The sequence below is a fragment of the Eucyclogobius newberryi genome, unplaced genomic scaffold, assembly GCF_026437365.1.
Source record: "Eucyclogobius newberryi isolate DKJ021-1_F unplaced genomic scaffold, fEucNew1.0.hap1 SCAF_5, whole genome shotgun sequence".
Classification (NCBI taxonomy): Eukaryota; Metazoa; Chordata; class Actinopteri; order Gobiiformes; family Gobiidae; genus Eucyclogobius; species Eucyclogobius newberryi.
Window position 1 is genome coordinate 25,719,934 of NW_027316167.1, and position 11,819 is coordinate 25,731,752.

At 39.7% G+C, this 11,819-nt stretch overlaps 1 protein-coding gene across 2 annotated transcripts; it reads right to left on the reverse strand.

Annotated features, from left to right (window-relative positions):
- Positions 1-2,919: 2,919 nt before the first annotated feature.
- irx6a (iroquois homeobox 6a) lies at positions 2,920-8,040 on the reverse strand. Of its 2 annotated transcripts, none has more exons than XM_072465666.1 (7): positions 7,499-8,040; positions 6,407-6,623; positions 6,015-6,124; positions 5,555-5,850; positions 4,548-5,210; positions 4,036-4,147; positions 2,920-3,318 (listed from the first exon to the last, which is right to left on the reverse strand). In XM_072465666.1, the coding sequence occupies exons 1-6, from the start codon at positions 7,510-7,512 to the stop codon at positions 4,041-4,043; spliced, it is 1,407 nt and encodes a 468-aa protein (XP_072321767.1). In that variant the 5' UTR covers positions 7,513-8,040; the 3' UTR covers positions 2,920-3,318; positions 4,036-4,040. The 2 variants fall into 2 exon arrangements, with proteins under 2 accessions (XP_072321767.1, XP_072321766.1); XM_072465665.1 differs by having other exon boundaries at positions 6,407-6,673.
- Between the last annotated feature and the right edge of the window lie 3,779 nt (positions 8,041-11,819).

The window sequence follows — 11,819 nt, forward strand, 5'->3', positions numbered from 1 at the left end:
AAGCAAAAATAAAAACCTGTTTTAATCATATCTTGTGTTTTCACTGGAAAATAAAATGCAACTGAACGAGAATACTATCCTCTGATTCGACAAAGTAACAGAATATGTTGAAAAATGCATTTTAATACAGCGATTCAGTATTCTGTAAAAGTACTGTTTACTTCTCTAAACGTTTCGGAAATGATGCAAATGAAAAATAACTGCCTTAACCCGCCACAAGTGTCACCAAAGCCCTGCCCTGCATCCCACACCGTGATGCACCCTCCGCTCTGATGCATTGGAATCAACTCAGGGTCATGTACGATGAGGCCAAAGGTGGTGAAGCAGATCAGGGCACCGCAGTGACCACTCAACGCAGGCCTACATTTCTTGTTTATGAAATCCACTGGTCAAATGCAGGGTTCAGACAAAAGCATTGGTTTCACTGCAGCATCCAGGCACACTGCACAAAGCCAGCTTTTCATCCCTCCCTGGTCATCCCTCCAAGTCCATAATTATCTTTGACAAAACTCATTAGCGGGGACCTTGTAACAACATCGGCCATCAGAAATTCCACGAAAGGGCGACATGCACAGAAACAATACGCCACACACATTTCATTGCGCCTTTTGACAAAATGTAATGAACTGTGTATATTGTCCCCCTCCTGTGAACCCTAAGATATTGGTAAAAGACTTGTTTTTTGTGCCCAGCGTGGGACACATCAGATAGCACCTACATGTCGCCTTATTTGGGGAGAATTGTTGTTTGAGAAGTTGTTGTTATTGTGCTGTCTATTTATAACAGGCGGCTATTGCTATCATGTCAGGATGATCTATAGTCTCTGTATACGTCAGTAGAGGCACATGCTCATTAAGTTGGGGCCTGTTTGCCATGCTTTGTAATAGATTGAGAGTTTTGCTAATTGACAATAAACCCTCGCTTTGCCCTACAGAACAGAATAGCACCCATGAAAAGGAACTCACTGACTTCAAAATGGCAAATAAAGTTCAACTGATTCCTTTGCCTTTTCACAAGGTAAATATAGACTGAAATGTGAAATGTTAACACCATGGATGCATTATATTAATTGCCAGCAAATCTGTTTTAGTAAGTAAAAGATAAACAATAAAATACATTGTATTTGATAAACAAAACACTTATGACACAATCTTGTTTTGTGAGGGGCTGTAGGGGACAACATGTTATAAAATGACTGGGCTATCTATTATTGGGTATGTGTAATATTAATCACACATTTCCTTACATAAATACATCAATTATGACTTTATATACATCCACATACATAGGATTGGGGGTCATGGTGTTTACCCTGGTTTGTTTTTCTTGCGTATTTGTGCTTCATTCACAGATTATCTAAAATCTGTTTTGGATTATAGCCGCGTGCGCTCATACACACCCCCATCCTTGGCCTAATGAAAATGTAATTCATGAAGATGTCATGTATTAGGAAGATTACATTGTGTATAAAGGCTACCTAAGGAGCCATGCATTGTCCTGTGGTGCTGCATATTCCATGTCTAGGCCCGGATTAGATGTCAGACAATCAAAATATCTGGTCTTCCACTTGAGCTCGACTCCAAACGTGATGTTCCGATCTCTCGTGGCTGGTGCAGCTGCTGCAGGACTATATGCAGAGGCCTGGACAGACTAATTGACCTGTTAGCTGCTGCCGGCATATGCTGCTATATGAGCCCATTATAGCCATTATCTATGGTTTCCCCCTAGGTACATTGCCATGGTGGTAATCCCATTACTCATGCATCATTACCTTCAATGGCACAAGGCAACTTTTCTTTATAGCCTCGGATTTAATTACATTTGGTTGTAAATATTTTATACACATGCCGCATGTAAATGTAAAGAGGGGACCCTGTCATTACACGTGCAGTGGTCCGTCAGTGGCTCCCTATTATTGTTCGGAGCGTCTATAGTAGCATATTGTAGCTTAATGAACACAGATTATTTTCCTTGCCGAACCATACATAATTGAGACTCGATCAGCAGGAAAACTAATATATATTAATCTGGCCCCTTGGCTTTTTTTGACTGAATTGTATTGCACAAAATGTGGTGAAGAGCTGGGAGAGACATCAAATCGTTTAAGCTTGGAATTGATCTCACAAAGCTTGAAAGTAATTGAGACATTGTGCTGCAAAAAATATTGCAATGGAAAAAAGGATGATGCATAAAAAACATTTTTTTTTGTGGTCCCAGAAAATAATAAAATCCAATAAACCTGAAGAGGCAGCTCTATTCTTTCCCCAAATGTAATTTAATCAGAAAGTTGGTGCTTGACATTATTATGGGATCACTGTGTGTATGGGAAGGGCAAAGGATTACTCTGCTTGCACACACACTTATTTGAAAGTGAAGAAAGTTTCATGCCATTGCTGCATCTGACATCACAGAGCTGCTCGTGGGCTCATCTCCGCCAGCTGTCCATGCAACAAGACGGACTTTAGGCAAAATATCTGAATCAAAGGGACTGCGATGGCCCATGTGAATTTCTCTGGTGGGTTTGATCCTACAAATGACCTTTTAATGAACACAATGTTAGGTTAGTGCACAGGCTGCCTACACAAGGGACAAAAGCACCATTCATTCTCTGCCTGTGCCGCGAACAGTAACAAAGTGTTTGATGCCACTCCTGATTAGATGACGACAATACAGACCCGATGTCCCTCTTTTATTCCTCGTCTTCCAGTGAATTATGACCTTCCATCGGTACAGCGCCTTTTCTTTTCCATTTAAAGATTATAAACTTATATTCAAACCATAGCATTTGGAGTGACTTATAGAAATAACCACAAAACAGAAGATTCTGGAAAAAGTATAATTATAAAAGAAAAAACAACCAAAAAATGACAATTACAGATAAATCACATTTGCAGACAATGACAGTTTTGTCCAGGTCCGTTTTGCAAAAGATTTTGGATCTCTGGTCATTTTTGTGGAAATGTCAGACAAGTCTTTTACAAGCAGGATTACAATACCATGTAAACAAACATTTAAAATACATTAAAACACATTCATAGTAAATAAATACAATAAATATGATGAATAAATATCTACCCTACTTGATTGCCATAAACACATCAGGCCATGTATTCAATAAAGAGGCCGTTCTTGTATTTTTGCATCTAGACTTTTTTTGCATAAAATTGATGAAGAAAAACAAATGTGCAAAATGATGATCCACAGTTTAAGTAAATTTGTCTCTGAATGAGTCCATATCATTTCACATCACAAGCCGACGCTCCATCCAAAACATCCTTTAGTGCATATTAATGTCCCAGTGGAAAGGTGTCTGTTGATCTGCAAAAGATAAAATTAGACTCATTTTTATTTGAATTGTCAGGTTTATGGGGAAATTCAGAGCAGCCAGGTGCAATTCTTTTTTAAAAACTTAAGTAATTAAGACTTTTTGAACCATATTTATATTATATATAGTTTTATATTTTACACTTCATTGTACTTAAGTAAATGTAAACATGAAATACTCAAAAAAACTATAAAAGTACTATATACATAGTAGCATTTTAGATTTTTTTTTTTGTTTGCAAAACTTAATCCATTAAACATTTTAAAGCTGAATTCTGGTGTTTTAAACTGCAATCTGCAAATTCTTTGAGCCTTAGACAACCAGATCCGGTGAAGCACTGCTGTTATGTGGGTGTGTGTTTAGAAAGTTGCAGAGGCAGTGGTGGATTTAAACTTTTTTTGTTTTTAGTATTTAATTACAATTTCATAGTTTGTTATACTCAAGGGCCTGTTAAAATTACTGAAAAAACTACTGTAAAAGCTAAATATTACTTGTTTTACCCCACTAAAGGCCTCTCAGCCCTATAGCTGTTCCAAATATTTTAATTACTGTTTCCATTATTGCAAATGTACCAGTGTATATTATGCATGATGTATTTGTAGGTCCCTTGTTCAAACTTAAACAAGTGGTTTACTTAAATGAAAAGCAAATAAAATGTAGAAGAATTATGCATGTGTGTTTTTCAGTTTGCAGGTCAGTGGGGCTCTCACCTGTTTCACCTCTTCATCACGGGTCTGAACGCAGTCACTTTGTCATCTGCTAAGGTTGCACAGGCTTGGGTCAGGTCAGGGGACGGTGTCTCAGCTTTGCCACTTGGGAACCCTGCAAGAGCAACGGAGAAAGTGCACTTCAGCCACAGTTTATGGAGAATACTCAGCAATGTTTGGGGTTTAGTTTGGGATTTATCTTTGTGTAAAAAACAATAACAGTTCATATTTTTTGCATATGATTGCCTAAATAGTTGGTCATTTGTTTGCATAAGCATGGGAAATATGTAAGACACAATAGAACGGCATGGAGCAAACAGGCCAGAACAACAAAAACACAGTGGCATGATCCAAATCACTCACTCTTAATAGAATCCAATACTAGTTTTGTGATGCAAATATATTATAAATTCATGCTTTGGATTGAACATGAATATTTTTTGATAAAATTATAGTAAACCTGTAATAAAAAGACAAAAAAGTAATTAAACACAATTAAAAAAAAATATGTTTACCTTCGATAGTGGTAGCATATGGATATGTATCTGGCAACCCAGCGTAGGATGAACAGTGCAGATGGATGCCCTTGTGGCTGTAGCTCCCAGCACCATACACTTTTGGATGCAGCACAGAATTTTCAGCGGAGAAAGAGTTTTCCGAGTTGGAAAGATTGGAATTTTCATTAAGGCCCCTTATGCCTGCACACTGTCCAGCCAGAGATACAGGAAGCCTGGTGCTCTGGAGCTGGCAGGACGACCCCGTTCTCAGCTCTGAGCCGTGCTGTGGCTGCTGTTGTGGACTCAGAATAACTCCCAATGCCGCTGTGCGAGCCAGAGACCAGATCCTGGGCTTGTCCAGAGATTCAAAGTGCGACAGAGTTCCCATTGGGCTGGAAGAAGACCTGGAGACCGCCGGATCAGGGTAGTTGTTGAGAGGGGGGAGAGAACTCTTGATGGGACAGGGGAATGTAGGGTGAAAAGTGTTAGGTAAACTCAGGTTTAGTTCCGAGCTGCAGTCTTGTTTTTGGAGGCTCCCAGAGATGGTCATAACTTGCTGTAAGTTGGGGTCGTCTCCAGTCACCTTCTCACAGTCACTGTCCAGTTTGTCACAGTCCTCATCATCCATGTCATCCAGGTCGCTCAACTGCAAGTCCTTCTCCTCTTTGCAATCAGAAGAATCTTTAAGTACAGAAAAGGGAAATGGTCAGCACAATTACTTTCTGAATACCAGACTTTTTTTTGCTTGTTGATATATGTGGTTTGGAAATAAAATAAATAACGTTGTGAGAAATGAAGACAATAAATGTATTTTCCCTTTAAAATATAGTTAAATTAATAAAATATGGTTAAATTAACAAGGTGTAGTGTAAAATGTATAAATGTCAGTATAATATTATAGAAATTACAAAATTGCAGGGAAATGGTGTATTGATACAATGTTAAAGCAAGATACAATTTTTTGCATGCACAGGCCTTTGTTGTTCTAAACAAGTAAAAACAGAGAACAGTATCTCCGACGTTACCTTTGGTTACACAGTCGAGGTCATTTTTATCAAGTTCATCCTTCCTATCCTCCCCTGCTTTATTCTTAGGTGACCAAGTCATCTTGTTCTCCTTCTTGAGTCTCCTCCTGGCGTTGGCGAACCAGGTGGACACTTGTGTGAGGGTCATCTTGGTGATGATGGCTAGCATGATCTTCTCGCCCTTGGTGGGATAGGGGTTCTTGCGGTGCTCATAAAGCCATGTTTTTAAAGTGCTGGTGGTTTCCCGAGTGGCATTCTTCCTCCTGGCTGTCCCGTTAAAATCTACTGTCCCATACCTGGATGCACACACAAGTATAAACACACATACATGTCATGAGTTCTGCTCAGTCCTGCACCCCTCACTGTTGCCAGGACAGGGTGAAGTTACTTCTTGACATTTGACACTGAATGGCTGCTTTTAGTTTGCATATTGTTTCGTAAAAGACCAAAAAAGTGCTACCTGTCATACTGATACTGTCCCAGTGAGTGGTCATAAGGATAGTATGCAGCCGTCTGAGCGATTCCAGAGTGTAACGCGCCAGTGCTGTCCTTGATGTCATACTGTGGATTCTGAAAATACACATTCCATTACAATAAACACATTTTTTAGAAAGACACAATTCAAATAAAAAAAATAAAAAAACATTGTCAAATTAATGTTCAAATTCATTATTATTATTATTATTTTTATTAATATGATGCTTGAAAAAATAAGATTTACCTTCATAACAGAATATTACGCTTTCCTTTCCCCCCCATTTAATTGTGTTTCAGTAACATCAGTCACATGCCTGGTGGCATGAAATGCACAAACATGTTGGCTTTGATTAAGTAAAAGTGCACGGTACCCACCAGAGAAGAGTAGATCGCGGATGGGTCGGTGCTGTAGGGGAAGTAGTTGGCATAGTTCTGGCTGGCGGCAGCAGCGGCTGCGTACGGGGAGCTGTAGACTCCCAGAGCCGTGTTGAGCTCCGTGCGGCTGCTCGCCAGGAGCCGGTTCTCGTAGGAGGGGCAGCAGAAGGACGCGGCTGCAGCCGTTTGGGATGCGCCTGTCCCGTCAGAGACAGATCTGGAAATCGAATCGCAGCAAGTCGTACTGGGGTTTGCCGACACGAAAAACTGCATGAAGAGATGGATACAGTCACTGTTTTTGTTCGGTTTGAGAGACCTGCGTGTGTGAAGTAGTTTCAGGTGTTCTGCGAGTTGGACCAATGTGTAACAACCACACTTGTCATTGTTTAGATTTTTAGGTTTGCGTCAGAACAAATGTTAAATTGCACAGCTGATACGTGGTTTCAGTCAGGTGAGTGGATTTTAAATATTGCTGAATAGGTTAAGTACGTTAAGGTCGACAAATATGTGTTTTTATGGAAACAAACAATTGTAAATGTTGTTTAAGCCTAGAATAACTTTAAATGTAGCCACATCCTCTCTTTGTATTTCTTTGTTGTATTAGCAATATAGACTAAACTTACAAAAAAAGAAAACAACTTTGACACCAGAGAAACTTTTCTGTATTTTTTTTTTTTTAATTTTGTAGCTTACTAAATTGTATTTGTGCAAAAGCCTAACATAAATAAAGTCTAAATGAAGCACTCCTCTCAACTTTGCGCCTTTTTTTTGTACAACCACTTTCACGTGGCATTCTAAACAAGTTGTGGACGCGTGCGTGGCAGCCGATTTACAACTCGCCCCGGTTGAGATAAGTGACATTCATCTCTATTGTCATCCAAAAAACACGTGAGTTCATTCATAATTCAGTGTAATTGGACACGTCTCTGTGTGCGCGCCTATTGATATTTGGTCCGACAACAAACGCGCAAGAGAAAATAGCCGTCAATATGTCAGTCAAAGATTATTTCCCCATCAGATAAATGTGTGCTGCAATCAGGTCGTAAAAATATACTTAGAGAAATAGCATGCAATAAAAAAATTATGTCTTACCTGTGACGTTGCATTGTAAGGATATCCAAACTGTGAGAAAGACATAGCAGCGTCTTTTGTTCCCATCAGCAATATTCTTTACCCTTGATCGATTGCAACCAATTCTACTTCAAATCCAGCGTCTTACACACATTTCCACACACGGCCTTTCGCTCAATAATAGATGACTTCACTCATAGATAGGAGGGAGACTTTGGGCTGGCTCCAGCTGCAGATTGTTTTATATGAATGAATAATCCCCCAAACGACCCGATAAGAAATTAAATTAAGCGTCAATAAGCGCTGCAACCCAACCAAAATGTTGTTGTTAGCTAAAGGAGGCTTAAAGGATAACGTAAGACTTGCAAGATATGGACTCTGCTTGTGCTATTATTTGTGGCTCTATAGTTCTTTAGCATTCATCCATGCAAGGGTATCAGCGTGACGTCACGGTAATCCCGGAACGCCAGGGTACCAGGGATAGAATAATGTCTTTGCCAATCACGTCCAGCCTTTGCTTTTCTTAAGATACACTGTACATGCTGTTTCTCTTGTAACAGATAAATTGTTATTGTATAATTACACGTATAAACCAGGGGCTGAATCAGATAAATCATACCTCATTTATTATTATTAGGGAATTTAATAGTTGTTCAAACACCAATCAAAGCAAAAGAAAAACACTGACATATTTGTCATGCAAACACGCACACTGTATTTGTGTAGTTTTAATCTCACCCCCTGGCTCTGTGACCAGAGGTCCAAGCCCGGAGTTAATGACGATGATGTTTCTATCCTTCTCTATTAGAGAAGGGGCAGTCCCAGCAGGAAGGCTTTTTGGCAGGTCAATAGACCAGTGATTGATGCGTGCCTGGAGACCTACGTGACCATTACGCATAATGCGTAATTGTATCAATTAACAAATGGATACACGCCCTTGTTAAACTAACAACCAACAGAGCAAAATATGCCTTAGGTGGAATCCAGAAAGTGATGTTGTTAAAAAATAATTCAATGTGCGGCTGTGGTTGACAATACGTTTTCTTTAATTGATTGATTATGTAAAATATCGGATGAAGATATACAATTTAATGTTGTATTAAATCCACAGTTAACATAAATGAATAAACAAGTTTCCTTTTCAGCTGGGACAGTACAAGAACCGTGTCTTTTTGAGTGATATGTCATGATTACCTCAAAAGGTATTTGGTGGCAGATCCCGAACTCTGCATTTTGTGACTTGTTTCTCCTGAGAAACGTGTGTGCGATTACCAGCGCTCTCTCCGGGGGGCGCTAGAGAGCTGCTGTGCAGCAGATCAGCATATCCCTGCAGAGATCTGAGATAAGAAAGTGGTCTGAGCGGTCATGGTCCACCAACACCAAGGATAAAAACAAATCAGAAAAACATGTCTTTGGTCGAGACAGTACAACCTCAATAGGCAACAAAGTTCCAACAAGATATGTATTTCTGCTACTCTAAACTTTGTGAGTATAAAATATGATATTCAATCACTTCAAGATATTTACCATGGACATTCAATGTCAAATGTTCCGTCTTAAGTTATAGGCGGGCAAAGAAGAGATGCTTTTTTTATATACTTTTTTACATTGGCATAACTTGTGATGCTCATGTAATTATAGACCAGAACATTTTTTCTAGTATGTTTTAGTTTTTTTCAGAGGGATTAGAAACATGTCCAATCAGAAAAACAATGTCTTTATTTCTAACCAATTGCTAATCATGACCTCTTCAGGCTGTGTGGTTACTAATACGCCCATGTCTTGCATGCTTCTTGATTAAAGGCATTACTGGATGATAAAAATGCAGAAAGGTTAAGTCAACACTCAAAAGCTCCCAGCCCTATATTCTAGTTAATACATTTCCTATGCAGGTTTAATGAACCACACAAAGCCTGTCTAGTTTTTCATCAGATGTTGGTAGAAGATGCCAGTCGAGCAAGTTGTGTGTATGAAATTGTAATATGAAGTGCAGACCGGCAGAGGAATGGGGGGAGATACCCGAGTCAAGCAGGTGATGAAGCCGCCCCTACCTGGAGGTGTTCAATCTCATTAAAACCAAATTGGTATATACCAATAAATCTAGGGCATTTGTGGAATCCTGAATTATGAGATCCATGCACAATCTAAGTCCCCTCACATTATTAGTACATCTAAATTATCCAAAATGGAAAGAAAAGTAATAAATATTGTAATGAGCTATATTGGAGCAATTGCAGATCTGGTCACAGCAGTGGTCCATTATTGCCAAAACAAACATCTCCAGGGCTTCTGAATTATTACACAGCACTGAAGAGGCCATTAAGCTTCATCTGGGAAAAAAGATGGGGCTATAATAAGGTAATGTCAAGAAGGCTGTCTCAACTTAATCTGAAAGGACATTATTAAGGAGACCATGATGTACAGTTTACATTAGCCAATTGGTAAACAAAAAGCTAAATGACTTGCCAAATAATACCACATATATCTCTCTAACACGGCTAGTTTGCATTTGCATTAGGGAATGTGCATTGCCAGATAACATTTATCTCACCAACAGTAAAAACAACAACATTTTCCTCTCCTTGTACAATAGTTAAATGTTTATTCAAGTTACCTCCAGCCCCTTAACATGAATGCACACATGGATTGTACATGAATGGACATGTACGTGCTGTCTAATGTATATCCTAATGACTTTGATTGATTCCAGTCGGATGTTCAACTTTCAGTTGGAAGCACTACGTATCCCAGATGCCCCAGGGGCTCCTGGGAGAGGCTGAGGTAGACAAAGGCAAGACAAGAGACAGGGAGGCGTATGTGTTGTTTGTGTGTGCTTGTGGCACAGTCCCCCTTGAGGCTCCGCTGTAATGCTATCATCAGTGTGGTGTCAGGGATTTGTACTTGTCACACACACAATCACACTCAGCAGTACTAGTGACTCTGGGAAATCACTGCTTATAGGAGTCTGCCCAGTGTCTAGTGTAGAGAGCGTGAGGCAGAGAAATGTGAACAAGTGGGAGGAATATACGTCTGTTTTGTCCCGAGGGGACGTGTGTGAATACTGCAGCTTGTGTGTTGATATGTGGATCTATGTTACATTCTTTTATCCACCAGCCTTAGGCTGTGTTTTTGCCGTCAAGCTCGCTGTATCTACATCGACGGTGTCAAATCCCCTGTAGTGACACCCATGTTCCCCTGTGCATTCATATGCACACTCCTGATCAAATGTGTATTTGCAGTTAACCCACAACAGCAACGACCACCCTGCCATGTCCAGTTTGACTGTGTACCAGTGCTAGGACTGGTGTGGACTTCAAACTGATGTTGTTCTTCAGACTGAAAGCAGAGATAAACTAATGTCATTAGTTTTGAATAAAAGGGGAGGGGCTTTTACTCTATGACAACATGTGTTCCTGAAAGTGCTTGTTGGCTCATGATCGAGTTTGAAAGTCCCACTGGCCACAACATAACCCACATAATCATCATTAAAACATTGGTCTGGGGAGAGTATCATCATGATCATTGGTAACTATGTGTATGTGACCTCTACTGTTTCTTCCTTTGTTTACACACACAAAACCAAACCAACATTTTAGACATTGTAAATTTGAACCTCCACTTGTACATTTAAAGACATGTTTAACTTTCCAATAGTGTATAATTCATAATATCATTACTGGGATACTCAAAAAAATGGCCATATCTCTAATAAAGTATTTGTTTTAAATGGAGGATATGGGGGTTATGTGATGGGGAGTTGTCTATAGTTTTCTCTTGCAGTTTCCCTGAGTGTTGTGGAGCTTCTCTCAGTGTTGTACCACAAACGGCGGCCCGAGCCCATCTGGTCTTGCTTCAGTCGGGTTTACTGGAGAAGCATTGCCAATCCAAATAGCTTTTCTTGATATTTGTTTACATAAATTGTTGTGAAAAGCATCACCGAGTGTTTTTTTGAGTGGATTATGAAGGGGAAGTTTAGGGCAACAAAGCATGGTGAAATAATCCTGTGTTAGATTTGTTCGTCTTTAAAAGTGGAGCAAATGTTTTGATTTTCCCTTGGTTTTGGCAGGAGGTTTGGACAGTGACGTTTTGTGGCTTGTGTGATTGTCTTTGTATATTTGTGCACGGGCACACGTGTGTGACATGTGGTTGTACTATAATGGAGAATGTTGGGATGTTCTCTCTTTATTTTAGCATAGTGGTGTCAGTTTGGATAAAATCACCACTCGCTCTAACACAAGTAAAGGTTCAGCTGAAGGTTCAGAGGCCCAACTCAACAGAAGGGAAATGTTTCGGATCGAAAAGCCCTTGTGCAGCCACTTTGATATTTCTTCTTAAGGTCAAG

Bases quoted from the DNA above. Each gene is read 5' to 3' on its own strand.
- irx6a (XM_072465665.1), bottom strand. From the start codon at position 7,564: ATGGGAACAAAAGACGCTGCTATGTCTTTCTCACAGTTTGGATATCCT. The intron at 6,125-6,406 runs GTGGGTACCGTG...GTGTATTTTCAG, and splicing joins CCGCGATCTACTCTTCTCTG to AATCCACAGTATGACATCAA. The intron at 4,148-4,547 runs GTAAACATATTT...TTGCTCTTGCAG, and splicing joins ATATGCTACCACTATCGAAG to GGTTCCCAAGTGGCAAAGCT.